Source organism: Anser cygnoides, chromosome 27, assembly GCF_040182565.1.
Source record: "Anser cygnoides isolate HZ-2024a breed goose chromosome 27, Taihu_goose_T2T_genome, whole genome shotgun sequence".
NCBI classification, from domain to species: domain Eukaryota; kingdom Metazoa; phylum Chordata; class Aves; order Anseriformes; family Anatidae; genus Anser; species Anser cygnoides.
The window spans coordinates 1271701-1288892 of record NC_089899.1 but is presented as its reverse complement, the minus strand read 5'-3'; the positions used below and the strand labels follow the sequence as shown (position 1 = coordinate 1288892).

Genomic DNA, 17192 nt, shown 5'->3' with positions numbered 1-17192 from the left:
TGCCCCCCTGCACCCATGCACATGCACCCCCTGCACCCATGCAATGGCCCCTGCAGCCCAAACACCATGCACAACCTCCCGCACCCATGCACCATCCCTCTGCACCCTGAACACCCAAGCAATGCCCCCTGCACCCCGAATACCGATGCACGTCCTCCCACGCCCATGCACCATCCCTCTGCGCCGCCCCTTTGCACCCCGTGCACCATTGCCCAGCACCCGCGTGCCCTGAGCTGGCTCCCTCCTGGCCCCGCACACCCCAGCACCCCGTGCTGTGCCTCCCAGCACCCCAAATGTTCACGTGCCCCTCTGCAACCCCAAAGTCTGGGGGTTGTGCAAGGACACGACGCTGGGCGCACACTCTCGGTGGGGTGCACGGGCACCAAGGTGTGTGGGGAGGGTCTGGCGTGGGGCCGAGGTGCCGTGGGGCAGAGCAGGGCTCTGGGGATGGTGTTGGGGTGCCTGGCTCCTGTAGAGCCCCCCAAGACGTCTGCATCCCCCAGCACAGGGCAGCGCAACGGTTAAGCGTGGGAGGCTGCGCCGGGGCTCCTGAGGAAGAGGAAATCTCGGCAGGAACAAGGAATGGGCAAGACCTGGGGTGGCCCCACGGGGCCCCGCCGGCAGCCCGGACGTGCCTGGATCCGGCCACGGCGCGGGGCCGAGCTGCGGGGCCGGGCTGAGCGGGCAGGAGTCGGGCCGGGATGGAGGAGGCAAGTGGGGTGTCCCTGAGGGTGCTGGGCGGCCGTCCCCAAAACTTGTCCCTTGTCCCCATCCTGGCTGAACGACGGCAGGTGGCGGCCCCTACACACCCCAAACACCCGTTCGACCCCATTCTGCACCCGCGCACCACCCCTGCTGCCCCCTGGGACACCACCCGCAGACCCTCTGCTCCCCACAGCCCCTGCCAGGCCAGCGGGTGGACGAGGACGAGGACGAGGACGAGGCCAAGGACGAGGACGAGGCCACAGGGGGGGACACCCGGGACGTCCCACCCCACGAGGAGCACATCGCCCGCCTGCTGGCCACCGTGGCCCGGCTGCAGCGCCGCGCCGAGCAGCTGCAGCGCCGCCCCAGCAGGTACCGGCACGCGGCGGCACCGGCACCGGTGTCACCCGGGCCATCGCCAGCGCTTGGCCTCACCACCCCGCAGGGAGGATGAGGAGGGCTCGGGGGGCACCAGCAGCCTCCCCGCCGAGACGCAGCAGCCTCGGGAGCTCGACGGCAGGCGCAGTGCTGGCGCTGGTCTGGAAGGTGGGTGCTTTGTGCCCTGCGGCACCGTGCCGTGCCTCGCAGCACCGTGCTGTGACGTACAGCGCCATGCCATGCCATAGAGCGCTGTGCCATGCCATATAGCTTTGTGCCGTGCCTTTTAGCACCGTGCCGTGCCATAGAGCGCTGTGCCGTGCCATATAGCTTTGTGCCGTGCCTTTTAGCACCGTGCCGTGCCATACAGCACTGTGCTGTGCCATTTAGCACCACGCCATGCCTCGCAGCACCGTGCCGTGCCGTGCCAGGGCCTGACCCCATCCCCGCTCCCTCTCCCCAGCCCACGGCCCCGACCTCTTCGCCGACCTGCAGCACGCCGTGAGCTCGCTGGAGCGCGCCGTCTTCTCCCGGCACCGCCGAGCCCCGGCGCTGCCGGCGGAGTGGGCGCGGGCGGCCAAGGTGAGGCAGGGAGGCACGGGCAGCCCCAAGGCCCAGGGGATGGGCGCTGCCCGACCGGCCTCGTGCCCCCAGAGCCTGGAGGAGCTGGAGCAGGCGGCGGGGGCTCTGCCGGCCGCGTGCCAGGGGCCAGAGCAGGGCGAGGGGCTGCTGGATGCGGTGGCGAGGAACGCGGCGCTGCGGGCGGCCCTGGGGCACCGCGACGAGGAGCTGAGCCGCGCCACGGCCTCGCTGCGGGTGCTGCAGGGGGACCGCGATCGGCTGCAGGGGAAGGTGGGTGCCGGGGTGGGGTAGGGGGTGCCAAATGAGGGGAGCCCCCCCCGGTTTGTCCCCCAGGGCTCAGCTCGGTGCTCGGCGCAGGTCCGGGACCTGCAGGAGGCTCTGGCCAGGCTGGAGGAGCCGGATGGCTCCGGCAGCGGCACCGCAGGGCTCGGCAGCGCCCCGGGGCTGGGGGAACCCCAGGTGAGTGCGGGGCTGGGGCAGCTCCAAGGGTGGGATCCTGCCCCGGCACCCGGCTCAGCCTCTCCCCTCTGCAGGACCTGCCCTTGTGCCTCCCGAGCTGCGATGGCACCCAGCCCCAAGGCACCCAGCCCCACGGCACCCACGGCACCCAGCCCCAGAGCCCGCTCTCCCCCCAGCCCTCGGAGGGTGCCGGGCAGGAGCTGGAGGATCGGCTGCAGCAGCTGCAAAGGTGAGCCCCCCCAGAGCCCCCCCAGAGCCCTGGGATCCTCTGAGCCCCCGCTGTTGGGGAAACCGAGGCACGGGGCTGAGCGGTGGCGCCCAGGTGCGTGGAGAGGCTGAAGGAGGTGAACCAGCAGCTGGTGGCCGCCCTGCGGGAGTGCAAGAGCGACTCGGAGCGGCTCAGCATGGTGCTGGGGCAGCACGAGTCCCGCAGCAGCGCGCTGCGCCTGGCCCTGCACTGCAGGTGGGGGACAGGATGGGACGGGGACGGGGCTGGGGACAGGCATGGCGCGGTGCTGAGCCCCTCTGTGTGCAGCGAGCGCTGCGCGGACACCTACGCTGCTCTGCTCGACCGGGCGTGGGCGAAGCTGGGCAGGGGAGGGGACGGCCCCGGAGGTGGTGAGTGGCAGCTCGGGGGGGGTGCGGGACACAGTGGGTGCTGGGGGACCTGGGAGGGGGATGCGGGGAGAATGCACGAGGGATATGGGGAGAATATCAGGGGATCTTGGGGGGGTGCTGCTGGGGTGCTGGGGACACGCAGGGGGGATGCTCGGGGATGCAGGGGGGAGGTAGGGGGGATGCAGCGGGATGCAGATGGGATTTTGGGGGGATGCACAGAGGGTGCTGGGGGTCCCGGTCCCCAGCACAGCCCCACTGTGGGCACGTACCGGTGAGGCCGCCTGCCCCGTGCCTAGGAGCAGCAGGGCAGCACAGCCTGGAGCAGGGGTCTGGGTCCGGTCCTGAGCCCACGCAGGGGCCGCAGCTCCCGCACCGAGCGGACCCGGACGGCCAGGAGGAGAGCGGGGCCAGCGCCTGCCCCGGGCTGCGGAGGTACCGGGGAGGGCACGAGGGTGGGTGGGGACCGGGCTGCGAGCACCGTGCCCAGCACCGTGCCCCCGTGCCCAGCTCGGTGCCACCAAATCCCCGTCCCCGCAGCGCCCCGGTGTCCCAGGGGACGGAGGAGGGGGCCCTGCGGGAGTCCATCCGCCGGCTGCGCGCCGAGCAGGCGGCCGTGCAGGGGTCCCTGCGCGACGCCCCCGCGCCCGCCCGCGCCCTCACCCGCCGCGGCGAGGACGCCCGTGCCCGTGCCGAGCGGGCTCTGCGCGATGCTCGGGCTCTGCTGCCCGGCTGGCGGCGGCTGGAGAAAGAGGAGCTGCTGCGGGACCTGGCGGTGCTCAAGGTGAGGGTGAGGAGGGGGCGCATGGAGCCCCCCGGCTCCGCATGGCTGGGGGGTGACGGTGCTGCCCTACCAGGAGGCCATGGCCGAGCTGAAGACGCGGCTGCAGCTGGTGGAGAAGGAGAAGCGGGGCCTCGGGGTGCTGGCGGCGGCGCAGGGGCCGCGGGAGGCTGCGCTGCGCCTGGTGCTGCAGCACCTGGAGAGGGAGCGAGGCGGGGGCTCCCCCAGCCCCCCCAGCAGCTCCAGCAGCAGCGAGGAGGTGAGGCTGCCCTGGCTCTGCTCCCCACGGCCGGGGGCTCGCTGGGGGTGCTGATCCCCACGGGGGCTCCGCAGGATGCCCAGGTCACCCGCAGGGGAGCGGCAGCGCTCAGGCACCCCACGGACCCGGAGAGGATGGGGCAAGAGCTGCTCCGCGCCCAGGCCCGGTAAGGAACCTCAGCACCGGGAGCCCTGCGTGTGCCCCGGCACCGTGCCGGGCTCCGCCACGAGCGTGTCCCCCAGCATCGAGGAGCTGCACGCCCGGGCACGGGCCCTGGTGCTCTCCCTGGAGCAGAGCAGCGCCGCCAGCCGCGCGCAGCAGGAGCAGTACGTCACCATCAGCGGAGACTTCTTCCACGCCCACAGGTGGGCAGGGGGTGCTCAGCCGGTGCTCAGCACGCAGCGGGTGCGCGGTGCCCCTGCGTGTCCCCAAAACGCGGTACCTGCCTGCACGGCCTGGGCGCACGGCCCTCCAGATGCATGCCCCAAAAGCATGCTTGCTTCACGCCCAGCCCAAAAGCGAGGCCCCTTCCTGCACACCCCAAAAGCGCTGTTGCTCCGTGCACACCCCAAAAGCCCCACCCTCTCTTATGCTCTCCAAAAGCGTGGCCCCTTCTTGCACATCCCAAAAGCGCGGCCCCTTCCAACCCCCCTAAAATAGTGCCCCATCCCTGCACGCCTTGAGGGTACAGCCCCAAAACCGCCATCCCTTTGCGCGCACCCAAAAACCGCCGTCCCTTTGCATGCACCCAAAATCCGCAATCCCTTTGTGCACACCCAAAAACCGCCGTCCCTTTGTGCGCACCCCGAAAGCACAATCCCCTTGTGCACACCCCAAAAGCGCGCTCCCCTCCCCAAAAGCACCGTCCCCGTGCCCCGCGGTGACGCTGTGCCCGCAGGGAGCTGGCCCTGGCGTACCGGGGTGCCCGGCAGAAGCAGGGGGCCCAGCTGCGGCGCCTGGAGGCACAGGCAGGTGCCCTGCGGCAGCAGCACGCCCAGCGGGTGCAGGCGCTGGCCCGACGGCTGCAGGCCCTGGAGCAGGGCCCGGCTGGCAGCGAGACCTGCATTTAGGGCCCCCCCCCCGGCCCCCCCTGTGCGGTGGGGACGGGATGGACCCACGGGGACAATAAACCGCTGATGCTCGTGGCTATGGCTCGGCCAGAGTGGGGATCGATGGGGGGGCTTTGGGACGGACCCGGGGCTCAGCTCGTTCCAGCAACAAAAGCCGTGCCCCCCCCCGTGCCCCCCCCCCGGTCTCGCGGCGCAGATGAAGCCGTTTCGTTATCCCTGACGTGGGATCAAAGGTGACGGCGGTGGCCGTGGCGGGAGGGCCCCATGCATATTCAGGAGGGAAGAGGAGCAGTGACCCCGCACCGGGGGCAGCCGCGCGTCGTGGGGGGGGGAGCCGGCAGCGGGGCTGGGCTGGGGGCTGCGGGGGGGGAGCGGGGCTGAAGCCATCAGAGCAGCCCCCGGCGCGATGGGACGGCGGTGGGGCAGAATTAGGGCAAGCGTGGGGCAGGATTAGGGCGAGCGGGGGTCTCTGGTGCCAGGGTGCAGGGGGCTGGGGGGCAGCCCGGGGCACAGATGTGCTGCAGGGTGTCGGGGAAACTGAGGCACGGAGCTACAGCTGGGCCACGAGGAGGGCTGCGGCTCCCCGGGGACATCCCGCAGCGGAGTTCAAGGCTCAGCGGGTCGATATCCAGATGGAGAGGGCAGACAGGCAGGGCTGCGGGGACGCAGAACGGGGCTGCGGGGCAAGGCTGGAGGGCAGCGGTGTCGGGGTGCACAGCAGGGCTTTGGGGTGCAAAACAGGGCTGTGGGGGTGCTAAGCAGGGTTCTGGGGGTGAACAACAGGGCTATTGGGGTGCACAACAGGGCTCTGGGGTGCGAAATAGGGCCGTGAGGGTGCAAAACAGGGTTGGGGGTGCACAACAGGGCTGTGGGGTGCACAATAGGGCTGCAGACCTGGGGGTCGCGGGGCTGCTGGCTCGGCCAGGTCTGGCCAGGCTCATCGGGGGGTCCGGGGGGGGCCCGGCAGTGGTGGCGGTGGCGTGGACAGGCTGACCCACGGGTTGAAGGTCAGGGCTCTGTGCTCAGACCCCTTTTCAGATTCAAATGGGCTCCTGGGGGCTTTGTGCGCAGGGTCAGGCTTCACCGAGAGCCGCATGAAAGGGCCGGGGCGGCCGGGGCGGCTTTCAAGTCCCTGGGTGCCGGGGACGGGGCGGGGGGGGGAGCCCAGACGGAGGCGCCACCACCCCAATCCTGGCTGCGGAGACCCCCCCAAAAACCTGGGCACACCCTGGGCCTCTGCCAAGGCGCTGCCACCTGCCACCGGGCTGCTGGCACGGCACGGCACAGTGCAGCGTGGCACGGCACGGCACGGCACAGGACAGCTTGGCACCCCGCAGCACCGACAGCAAAGCCCTGGGCACCCCAGGAAGCAGCTGTAGGGTGCAGGCTCCCACCCCACAGCACGGCACGGCCGCCCCGGCTCCCTTTGTCCTTCGCCTCCCCGAGCAGCTCGCACGCCCTCGGCACGCACGCACATGCCCGCACACAGGATCCGGCCCCGGGAACGCGGCGATAAGGAGCCGCACGCCCTCCGCCCCGCCGCAGGATCGCTCGGGCTCTGCAAACAGCTCTGGGGAGGAGCAGGGCCGGATCCTGCCTGGCATGGGTGGCCCAAAGGGGAAACCAGCCCCGGCAGGGGAAACTCAGCCAGGAGACGAGCTGAAAATCAGGGGATTGGGCTAAAAATCCCACAGTTCTGAATGTGTGGGGTCATGCGCACCCCGTGCGGGTACCCATTGGGTTCCCAGACCCTGGGGGGATGGACAGGCAGGCAGGCAGACAGACAGACAGGGGTGTCTGTCCCTACAAGGGCACCTATCCAAAAAAATAGGGGCATCCACCCAACAAAAGCCCCCGGGAAGCGGTGCTGCTGGTGGCAGGGGGCACGGCTGCCCCGCAGCCTGGAGCTAAATGGGGTGCAGGTAAATGGGTCGGGGCTGGCGGCGATGGCCCCCGGCCCCCCGGCGACGTCGGCCCCCATGAGGCTGCAAGCCCAGCCCTGCCACTTTGGCACCGTTTGCTTCCTCATCCTCCAGCTTGAAGGCTGTGGGAGGACAGGGGCCGCGCCGCTGGGTGCCTCTGCCGGGCCGGACCCTCGGCGAGCCCAAGCGGGGCGGCAGCGGCACGAAGCGCGCCGGCAGCCCCACGAAACATGCCGGCAGCCCCGACCCCGCGGGGGCCCTTTTGTGCGGGCGAGGCAGTGGAGCAGCGCGAGGAAGGAGGAATTCCTCCGGAGATCAAACGCCTTCGCCCACTGGACACCGACGTCAAAACAAACACGGCTCCCATGGCGGGGCCAGCAGCCGCGCGGGGGAGAAGATCCGATTTCCTCCTTTGTTCCTGGATTATTATTTTTTTGCAGGGGGCGAGGAGGAGGGGGAGAGGCAGGGAAAGGGCCATAAATCATGGCCTGACAGAGGAGAAAGGAGCCGCGGGGACGGCTGCAGGTGGGGGCGACCGCCCCGCTTCGCCCCCTCGGCCGCGCTGGGGCTGGCGTTGCCCCCGGTGCCCCCCAGCAGCAGCCCCCAGCCTGGCCTGGCCCCATCCTGCCCGGCTGTGGGGCTCAGCAGCCCTCCCCTCCGCAATCCCGCGGCATGCACCCCCGGCCATGGCCGCCCCCGTGCCCTGCCCGAGCTCCCGGGCACCTCGGCACAGCCACGCTCGCAGGTACCGCGTAAGCACGGATCCCTCCAGACAAGAGGAAATGGAGGTTTTATTTATGGCCGGAGCTGTAATCCATCTCCCTCTGCTGCTCCGTGGCCTTAGTGCTTCGCTTTATTTATTTATTTCTTTTCCAGCCTGCTTTGCTTCGCCTTCCCTTTAGCAGCAGCCGCCCCGACCGAGGAGCCGGCCCCGGCGCGTGGGCTGGGAATGCCAAGGCCGGCGGCACGCGGCGGTGCCAGCAGCGCTCACCTGCAGCCCGCCCCCGGTGTCCCCCCCCCGTCCCCGTCCCCACCTCCACCCTCTCGCCCTGCCTGGGGTCCCCCGTGGGGACAGCCCCCCGGCCCCGTGCCTTTCCCTCCGGACTTTGTCCCCAAGCCAAGGTGAAAGGTGCTGGGAGACACCGGGGCCGCCGCTGCGGCATCGCCGGGAGAATTTGGCCCCAAGGTGAAAGGCGAAGGCGCAGCGATAGCGCGGGGCTGTTCCCGGGTCAACCACCTTTCCGCGCAGCTTATTCCTTCGTTAATAATTAACCGGGCGGCGGCACGCGGGCGCTGCGGGCACCCTGGCCCACCCGGCCCTGGCGGGGCCAGCTGACGAGCCCACCTAGGCCTGGCTTAATTAACCAGCCCGCAACTGGCTTTTGTGGGGCTGCGCGGAGCCAGCTGGTGCCCGAGGACCCCCGGTGCCGCCGGAGCCCCCGCGACACGGCCCCGTGCCCTTGTCCCGCCCGGTGCCACCGCACCGTGACCGAGCTGTGCCCGCTGCTTTTGGCTCCCTCCTGCCCGTCCCCAAGGGCGCATCCACCCCAGGCTGCCCCCAGCCCCTGGTGACCCCCCCCCGGGGGCTCTGGCACAGCACCGCGCAGCGCACGGGGACGCAGCGCTGGGCTGCAGCCCCGGGGGGCTCCGGCGCGTCCCCCCCTTATTGCAGCAGTGCCGGGCGCTGCCAAGCCTCGGTCCGGGGGGGGGGGGCAGCGAAGGGCTCCGGGGAGGCCACCCCCCCGTGCCCCCCCCTTGTCCCCGGCCACCCTCCCGGGGACAAACGGCCCCTCTCCAGCGTGGCACGGCCCCATCCGTGGCGGGCTCCGTGCGCCCCGGCGCGGCTGCGGCTCCGCTCCCGGCTCCGTGCGCGGGGACCGCGGTTTGGGGGGGGGGGGGGGCGGCGGAGCCCGGGGCCGGGAGCGGAGCTCGGGGCGGGGGGGGGGAGGCCAGGGGGTGACCGGCAAAGGGTTGGGGGGGCGCTGGCGGGGCAGGACCCGGCGGGCGGCGAGCGGAAGGGGAGGAGGACGGGGAGGAGCATCCAGGGCGGCCACCGCGGCAGCGGCTGAACTTTGCTCTTTCGCGGGAGGCGGGGAGAGCCCGGGGCTCGGCGGAGCGGGTCCCGCCGGACCGGGCTGCATGCAGCCTCGGCGGCGGCGGCGGGGCCCGTAGGGGCAGGGGGGGCCCGGCCGGGACAGCGGCGCCTCCATCCCTGCCGGTGCCGAGGAGCGGGAGCGGAGCCGCCGGAGCGGGGGCAGCGGGCAGCGGGAGGAGGAGGAGGAGGAGGAGGAGGAGGAGGAGGAGGAGGAGGAGGCGGCGCCCCCCCCGCATGCGGCGGAGCCCCGGGGGCGCCGCCGAGCCCGGAGCCGCCGAGCCCCGCCGGTGGGGGGGGGGGGGGGGCGTGGGGGGGGGGGGGGGGATGCGCGGCGCCGCGCCCCGCTCCCGCCGCCGCAAAGTTTGCGCGGGGCCCCCCCGTTAAGCGGGGCTGCGGGAGTTGGGGGGGGGGGGGGGGGGGGGAGCGTGGATAGGGAGAAAACAAGAAAAAACAAGACGACAAAACGACAAAAGAATATATATATAGGGAACCGGCCCCCATCCGCCTGCACCCCCTAGGAAAAAAAAAAAAAAAAAAGAAAAAAAGGAAAAAAAAAAAAAAAGAAAACAACGACAACAACAACAAAAAAAAAAGCAGAAAAAGCAACTTGCTCAACTCGCTCCGGGAGGCGCCGGCCGCCGCGCACCGGGGGCGCCGCTCCATGCGGCGGCGGGGCCGGTGCTGAGCCCCCGGGGCCGCGGAGCCATGGCCATGGTGGCCGGCGGCTGGGGCGAGCCCAACGGCGGCGGCGGCGGCGGCGGCGGCGGGGAGGAGGCGGCGTCCCCGGCGGGCGGCGGCAGCGACGCGGAGCACGGCGAGGAGGAGCGGGCCGGGGCGCCCGTGGACTGCGTGGTGTGCGGGGACAAGTCCAGCGGGAAGCACTACGGCGTCTTCACCTGCGAGGGCTGCAAGAGCTTCTTCAAGCGCAGCATCCGCAGGAACCTCAGCTACACCTGCAGGTAGGGGCTGGGGGGCGGTGGGGACCCCCCCCCCCGTTCCCGGGGGCGGCTGCGCCGCGGCGTGCTCGCAGCGCGAGCGGTGGCACCGGTGCGGCTCGGTGGTGGCCACGCTGTGGCTCGGTGGTGGCCTCAATGCGGCTCAACGGTGGCCTTGGTGCAGCTCGGCACTGGCCCCAGTGTGGCTCTGGGGTGGCCCCGGTGCAGCTCGGTGGTGGCCCCACTGTGGCTCTGTGGTGGCCCCGGTGCAGCTCGGCACTGGCCCCAGTGTGGCTCTGCGGTGGCCCCGGTGCAGCTCGGTGGTGGCCCCGCTGTGGCTCTGCGGTGGCCCCGGTGCACCTCGGCACTGGCCCGGGTGCAGCTCGGTGGTGGCCCCGCTGTGGCTCTGCGGTGGCCCCAGTGCAGCTCGGCACTGGCCCCAGTGTGGCTCTGCGGTGGCCCCGGTGCAGCTCGGCGCTGGCCCCGGTGCAGCTCGGTGATGGCTGCTCAGCCACCCCGGTGCAGCACCGATGGTGGCCCCGGTGTGGCCATGCAGTGGCTCCGCGGTGGCCCCGCTGCATCGTGGGGTCCTCCCGTGCTCTGCGCCCCACGGAAGCGGCCCCAGCCCCTGCAGGGATGGGTGTCCCTGCCCGCTCCATCCCCAGGGCCGGTGGCAGAGCGGGTCCTCGTCACCGCCCGGCTCTGCTCCAGCATTAATTGCCATTTCAGCCTGAAAATGCGCCGAGGCTGCGTGTGAGTCAGCCCGGTCACGGCCGCGCTACCCTGAGAAAAGCACCAGCACGGCACCGAGGATAATTTTAACCGGAGGTGTCGAGGGCCTGGCGCGCTGCAGGGCGCTGATCCTGCGCTGCCCTTGTGAAACGCCGCGGATGGTGCCGGGCCCAGGGGTGGTGATCCTGGACGAGCCCCTCGACCCACGCAAAGTTGGGAGCTGCAAATAACTCCAGAGCTCCTGGTGGGCTCGTGGATGCGCAGGGCTGCCGTGCCCCGGGACGGGGATTGGGGCTGTTGGCAGCACAACCGTGCACATGGGGCTCACGCGCAGGGCAGGACCCCGCGGCACGTGCAGGCGCTTCCACCAGCGTTTGCTGACCCGGGTGGATGCGGCGAGCACGGCACCCCGCGGGCGCACCGGGTGCCCCGCTTTCTCCCCGCCCGAGGGGCTGCCGGCTGCGACCTTCGCCTCACGGTGCTGGGATGGCACCGAAAGGAGCGGGGCAGTGGTGCTCCTGCGGCAGCTGCCGTCTCCGAGCCGCCTTGCTCTCGTTTGGGCGGCCTAGATTCGTCCTCCCCCACACCTCTGCTCTGGCACCGGTGGCGTGGCACCCGTGGAATGGTGCGCGCATCCTCCCCGGCGCTGCCTCAGTTTCCCCGGCTGATCTGCGGGATGAGAGGTGCTGGTTTCCTCCGTCACGAGCCGCCGCATGGGATGAGTTGTGTGAAGATGGGGCACACGTACGGCTTTTGAGAAATGCCAGGTTCCCAATTGCGGGGGAGACAAAGGAGGTGCAAAACCAGGGCTCCTCGGGGCGGGAGGGCTGCGCCCCAGGTGCTGCCGAGGTGCGGAGGGATGCAGGGCGCAGCACCCCGAGGTGCTGTGAGCAGCCCAGCCCTCGCCCCGTGCTGGTCGCCTGCTGCAGGTGGGGTCCGGCCCCCGGCTCGGCGGTGCAGCGGAGGGTCGGGAGTTTTCCAAGTGCGCAGCAACTATTGAAGGGGCAGGGAACAATGCTCTCCTGTGGCAGCCCTGGCATCTGCTTTGTCGAAGGAGTCAAAAGCAGCAGCGAGCCAAGATTGCTCTAATTTGAATATTAAAAGTGAGTTGGATTCAGTTTAGTTCTTGCGCTAAATAATTACATGTTCTAATTACATAATTAGCACAGTATACGCCTTTTGTGTTCTCACAGTTTCCCAGGTCGCTGCAGCGGATCAGCTGGGAAACTCGCTACAAGCTGCCGGCGTTAGCCGAGGCTATTTTGGGTTTTTGTGGGGCCGGGGGGGGGGCAATCAGGCGTGCCCCCGCCGCGCTGGCCCTGGGGAGGGTTGGCCACGGTGCCGGGCACGGGCGCCTGGCTGATGAAGATGTAACCTGCCGTTGCGATTAGCGATCGCTGCTCCCCTGGAATAACTTTTTATCAGCAGCGCGTTCGGAATGTGTTAAGCGCAGCGGTGATGTTCAGGGCGAATTAATTCCGGTTTGAGCGCCGCGGGAATCCCTGCGTGCCTCTCCTCCGGAGTCGTGTCGGAATGAGGATGTTCGTGTCGGGGCTCCCAGGCAGAGCCGAGCTGCTGCCGGCCCGCGGCACGGCCTGCGACTTCCTGCCTCTTGCTTTATACGGCTTAATTTTATTGCCAATTCATCGATAACCCCTTTTCCTCCTCACAAACCGCGGCGGCCGCTGGGTGGGATGTGAGCGCCCGCTGTCACCCGCGCCCTGCTGCGGCCCTTGGCCGCTGGGATCGGGGCCACGGGGCTGAGCCGCCGGCGATGCTTCGGGAATGTCCCTGGCAGCCTGGCCCAGCCCAGCTTTCTGCCCTTTTACCCCAATTTCACCCCGTTGATGCCCAAGCAAACCCGTTGCGTGGTGCGGGACCGCTCAGGGCCCAGGATGAGGATGCATTTCCAGGGGGGCCATGAAATGGGCCTGACCCCATTTCAGGCTCTGAGGCCGCTCAGGGGGCGTTGGGGAGCATCCCCCTGGCCGGCGCAGAGCGGTGGCCCCCAGGACCCGGCCCCACAGCGGCCGTGCCCGCAGGGGCAGCCCAGTCCTGCAGCTCCGTAGGAAATAGTTGGAATTCCTCGCGCGGCCGGGGCCACTCCTGCCTCCAGCCAGCGGCCTCGTGATGGGGGCGCGGGGCATTGCCAGGGGTGGGAGCCCCCAGCCCCGCGCTTCTCTTCCCTCTGCGGAGCTCCTCCCGTGCCGCGGGGGCTTCTGCGGCTTTCCCAAACCCCTGGGCATTGCTGGAAACACAAACCCTCAGCCCTTCCTGTTGGAAATAGCTCGCGGTCTCTGTTACCATAGCATCTGCGTGCGGGCGAGCGTGTGTGTGTGTGTGAGTGTGTGCACAGGGGCGGCGTGGCACCGGGAGGAGGCTGCGGGGCCGTGCCCGAGGGCACCGGCGCGGGCGGTGGCGGAGGAGCCCGGCGGGGACGTCGCGGTGCTGCCCGGTGCCACGTCTGCCCTGTCCTCCCTGCAGGTCCAACCGCGACTGCCAGATCGACCAGCACCACCGCAACCAATGCCAGTACTGCCGCCTGAAGAAGTGCTTCCGCGTGGGGATGAGGAAGGAAGGTAACGCCAGCACCGCGGGGACGGGGACGGGGACAGCTCCCACCCGGGCCACCAGCCCCGTGCCGCTTCACCGGGCGCTCGCCCAGCTCTCCGAAAACCTCTCACCCTCTTTGCAGCATCAGCCTGGGGCCAGACCTCCCTCTTTTGCCCCTTTTTCCTCCTTTTTCGCCCTCGGGGCCAGCGGAGCAGGTGGTGTTTGTTTAGAAAGCTGCGCGCTGATAAGGTGACACACCTGGAGCCGCCCGGGCGCGCGCCCCGGGCGCGGTGGAGGTCGGCTGGGAACGGCGCTGCTGCAGCCGGGGCCATGCAAATCCTGTTGAGAGCTGCACGGCCGCTTGGCTTGGGCCAAACACCCCCCAGGCTGCTGCAGACGGAGCTGTCCTGAAAATGAAGGATTTCAGCTCAAAGCAGAGGCAGCGGCAGGGTGGCACGTGTGCGCCTGGGGCGAGCTCAGGGTCGCCGTCACCCATGGTGCCGCATGCCCCCGTCTGATCCGGGCTTCAGGGGTCCGGGCTGGGATGGAGGGTGCTGAGCTTCAGCTGCGCACCCTGGGGGCTGTGTCCCTGCTGCAGGCACGAGCCGGGGCTCGGCGTGGGCTCGGCGCAGTGCTGGGGCTGCTCAGCGGCAGGTGGCATTAACGCAAGGAGCAGGGAGAAGGGTGCTGGAAGCAGGACAGTAATTCCCTCCTTTCCAGAGGAGTCGAGATGGCATTATTGCCACTTAGCATGATTTAGAGCTCTCATTTAAGTGGCTCATGAACAGCCCATAAATTAATTACTAGGGACTGAGCAAATAGTGGGCGCTAATGGGAGAGGGGGGAGCTGAAAAATGGCTCTCCCCGCACGCAATTAGGAGGGGGAGTGCCCCGGGGTTAACGACACTTCCAAGATGGACGTTTTATTTGCAAATAAATGATTGCCGCCATGCAATGACCTTGGGCAGCAATCGCCCTGCGCCGCCGCAGCTGGTGCGGGGGGGGGCCGCAGTGCCGGCGAGGCGCCCGCTTGGGCACGGCACAGCCGGAGCCAGGTCCCGGCGTCCTGGCACGGGGTCGGGCGGTGGCGCTTTCCCAGCCCTGCTGCTGCTCGGAGGCCGTGGCCAAGGAGCTGCCAGTGAAGCACCAGGGTGCTGAATACATGAGCGCAGCAGCTCGCATGCGCCGCCTCCCTCTCCTGCAGCGCCTGAAAGCTGCCCGTTGTTCGCGGGGCTGCGGGCAGGAGGTGCCAGGATCCGTCCCTGCGCAGGGCACAGAGAAGCCCGGGTGCACCCCCGGGAGCTGGGTGGGGGGAGAAGCTGGATGCGGGATGCACAGCGCGGTCAGACACCCCCTCTGCTTCCCTCTCAGCCGTGCAGCGGGGCCGGATCCCCCCCACGCACTCCAGCACCAGCCCCAACACCATGCCCAGCGGGGAATACTTCAACGGGCAGCCGGTGTCGGAGCTCATCTCGCAGCTGCTGCGGGCTGAGCCCTACCCGGCCGCCCGCTACGGCTCGCAGTACGCGCAGCAGGGCAGCGTCATGGGCATCGACAACATCTGCGAGCTGGCCGCCCGCCTCCTCTTCAGCACGGTGGAGTGGGCTCGCAACATCCCCTTCTTCCCCGAGCTGCCCGTCTCGGACCAGGTGGCCCTGCTGCGGCTCAGCTGGAGCGAGCTCTTCGTGCTCAACGCGGCGCAGTCGGCGCTGCCGCTGCACATGGCCCCGCTGCTGGCCGCCGCCGGCTTCCACGCCTCGCCCATGTCAGCCGACCGCGTCGTCTCCTTCATGGACCAGATCCGCATCTTCCAGGACCAGGTGGAGAAGCTCAACCGGCTCCAGGTGGACTCGGCCGAGTACAGCTGCCTCAAAGCCATCGCGCTCTTCACGCCGGGTAGGTCGGCGCCGCCGCTGCCGTGCTCGAGCCCCGTATCCACCCCACGCAGCCGTGAGCCCGCAGGGAGCGTCTCCTTCGGGATTTGGGGATCCCGTCTCCATTGGGATTTGGGGAGCAGGGAGCATCGGGGGGGGGGGGGACCTTGCACCCTCAGCACCCCTCTGCTGTGGTTTGAAGCATCCCAGCTCGTCCTTCTGAGGGGCTGAGCGTCTCTGGGGTGACGGAATGAGCAAAACAAATCTCCCCGTGCATTGATGGGTGTTGGGAGCCCCCCCCATCTGCTGGTCCGTGCGTGCTCGGCGTGATCCACAGAGAAGCTGCAGGCTCTGCAGCAGCACCTTGCAGCTGGAGCAATCCCCACGTGCAGCATGGCCTCGGGGGGGGGGCAGCCCCCATGGACACCGTGGGTGCCCTCGCTTCGGGTGGGTGCAGGCGCGGGGCTCTGCATCGCGCCTGGCAGGAGCTGGGTGCCGATGGAGAGGGGCAGGGGGTCCTGGGGAGGGTGAAGGGGGGGGTGTCTCTGACCGCAGCCCCCTCCCCTAACCCCTCTCCATTCCCCCCCCAGATGCCTGCGGCCTCTCGGACCCGGCGCACGTGGAGAGCCTGCAGGAGAAGGCGCAGGTGGCCCTGACCGAGTACGTGCGCGCGCAGTACCCCTCGCAGCCCCAGCGCTTCGGCCGCCTCCTGCTGCGGCTGCCGGCGCTGCGGGCCGTGCCGGCCTCCCTCATCTCGCAGCTCTTCTTCATGAGGCTGGTGGGGAAGACGCCGATCGAAACACTAATCAGGGACATGCTGCTGTCCGGGAGCACCTTCAACTGGCCCTACGGGACGGGGCAGTAGGGGACAAAGACAAGGATGCTCCCGATGGGGACGCCCCGGGCACCCCTGAGATGCCAAACCCCATTTCCCCCCGGAGACGCAGCCGGTGCCGTCCCCAGGGCCCTGAACTGCTCGAGCCCCCCGTGACTCGTCCGCCCGGGGGCTGCTCCCCCCCGGGGTGAGCCCCGAAAGCCGCGCGGTAGCGGCGTTGTGCTCCGGAACCCAACGGTACCGCTCCGCTCGCTGCAGGCGGACGCCGGACTTTTCCTCAACCCCGCCAAGCAGAATTCGGCCGCCGTGGGACACGGAGGACCCCGGGCAGCACCGGGGCTCAATCCCGGCTCCGTAAGGCAGGATCCGGCCCGGGGAAGGAGCCTCCAGCCTCTTGCTGCCTGTCCCCATCCGGATTGCAGGCGTCGGGGTGGAGGCGATGGAGCTGGAAGCAGCCTCGGAGCGGGGGGCTGCGCAGAGGGGTCCTGGCACGTGCCCCCCCCCCAAATCCTGCCCATGGTGGGCAGGGGCTCATTCAAAGCCCCTTCGCACCCTCCCAGGACAGATCTGGCCTCGAGGACTGAAGCGCCGACCTCGGAGCAGCCCTTCTGGGGCCAGGCTCCCGCCCCCCAGCCCTGCACTTTCCACTGAAGCATCTCCGACACTGGGGCGCGGGGTGGGCGGTGTGGGGGGGGGGGCTGGGGGTGTCTGGCACCGTGCACGACGTGGGTGCAATTACAGGCGTCCTTCCTGGGTGCTCTGCACCCAGCCCAGCCCCTTTTCCCCCCCAGGGTCACTCCAGCGCCTTCCCTTCCCTGCTGCTGCTTGCTTGCTTGGTGCTTTGCCCCCCCCCCCCCCCATGGATTTTGGGGAGGGGTAAATGGATGTGGGCATCCCCCCCCCCCCCCCCACTCGCTCTATTCCCATGCCTCATTTTTAAGCCAGGACCAGGTGAGAGGGGGGTGGGGGGGAACCAAAAAAATCAGTCTGGAAAGTGGGGGCACTGGGGGGACGGGGGGGGGGGACACACAAACGGGGCTGGGGGGGGGGCGTCCCCGTCCCCCGCCCGGGTCCTCGCAGCGAGGCTCTGCTTCTCAGGGGTACGTGCTGTGCAGACAGAGGCAGGATTAGGCGGGGATTTGTCATTTAGATTGATTCACTGAAAAATATAATCCTTGTTCAATGATACTAAACAAATTAACGGAAGTCAATAAAGATGTTTCTTACAACGCCGGGGGGCTGTGCTGGACGGGGGTGATGCTGAACCCCCCCCCGGGTGGGGGGAGATGGGGTCGAGTGGTGAATTAAGCCCCAAAAATGCTGGGGGGGGGGTGGAGGGTGATGTTCTTCACCCCAAAGGTTCCTCGGGGTGAGTAAATCCCAGTGCACGTGGTCTG

The 17192-nt window shown here is 69.4% G+C and overlaps 2 protein-coding genes across 4 annotated transcripts; both read left to right on the top strand.

Annotated features, from left to right (window-relative positions):
- The first annotated feature begins 549 nt into the window (after positions 1-549).
- Positions 550-4924, top strand: USHBP1 (USH1 protein network component harmonin binding protein 1). Of its 3 annotated transcripts, XM_066983779.1 has the most exons (15): positions 552-710; positions 899-1077; positions 1151-1251; positions 1547-1665; positions 1738-1935; positions 2023-2124; positions 2199-2353; positions 2447-2587; positions 2660-2742; positions 2988-3174; positions 3280-3523; positions 3597-3779; positions 3854-3945; positions 4022-4144; positions 4678-4924. In XM_066983779.1, exons 1-15 carry the CDS (start codon positions 702-704, stop codon positions 4847-4849), a joined length of 2088 nt encoding a protein of 695 aa, XP_066839880.1. In that variant the 5' UTR covers positions 552-701; the 3' UTR covers positions 4850-4924. The 3 variants fall into 3 exon arrangements, with proteins under 3 accessions (XP_066839879.1, XP_066839878.1, XP_066839880.1); XM_066983778.1 differs by lacking the exon at positions 4678-4924 and having other exon boundaries at positions 550-710; positions 3039-3174; positions 4022-4560; XM_066983777.1 differs by lacking the exon at positions 4678-4924 and having other exon boundaries at positions 550-710; positions 4022-4560.
- Positions 4925-9285: 4361 nt separating this feature from the next.
- Positions 9286-17024, top strand: NR2F6 (nuclear receptor subfamily 2 group F member 6). The gene is made up of 4 exons (XM_048052457.2): positions 9286-9825; positions 13018-13112; positions 14458-14982; positions 15551-17024. Exons 1-4 carry the CDS (start codon positions 9572-9574, stop codon positions 15823-15825), a joined length of 1149 nt encoding a protein of 382 aa, XP_047908414.2. The 5' UTR covers positions 9286-9571; the 3' UTR covers positions 15826-17024.
- Positions 17025-17192: the final 168 nt, after the last annotated feature.

Bases quoted from the DNA above. Each gene is read 5' to 3' on its own strand.
- USHBP1 (XM_066983777.1), top strand. The intron at 2,125-2,198 runs GTGAGTGCGGGG...TCCCCTCTGCAG, and splicing joins CGGGGCTGGGGGAACCCCAG to GACCTGCCCTTGTGCCTCCC. The intron at 3,524-3,596 runs GTGAGGGTGAGG...CTGCCCTACCAG, and splicing joins GGGACCTGGCGGTGCTCAAG to GAGGCCATGGCCGAGCTGAA.
- NR2F6 (XM_048052457.2), top strand. From the start codon at position 9,572: ATGGCCATGGTGGCCGGCGGCTGGGGCGAGCCCAACGGCGGCGGCGGC. The intron at 13,113-14,457 runs GTAACGCCAGCA...CTTCCCTCTCAG, and splicing joins CGTGGGGATGAGGAAGGAAG to CCGTGCAGCGGGGCCGGATC. The intron at 14,983-15,550 runs GTAGGTCGGCGC...TTCCCCCCCCAG, and splicing joins CATCGCGCTCTTCACGCCGG to ATGCCTGCGGCCTCTCGGAC.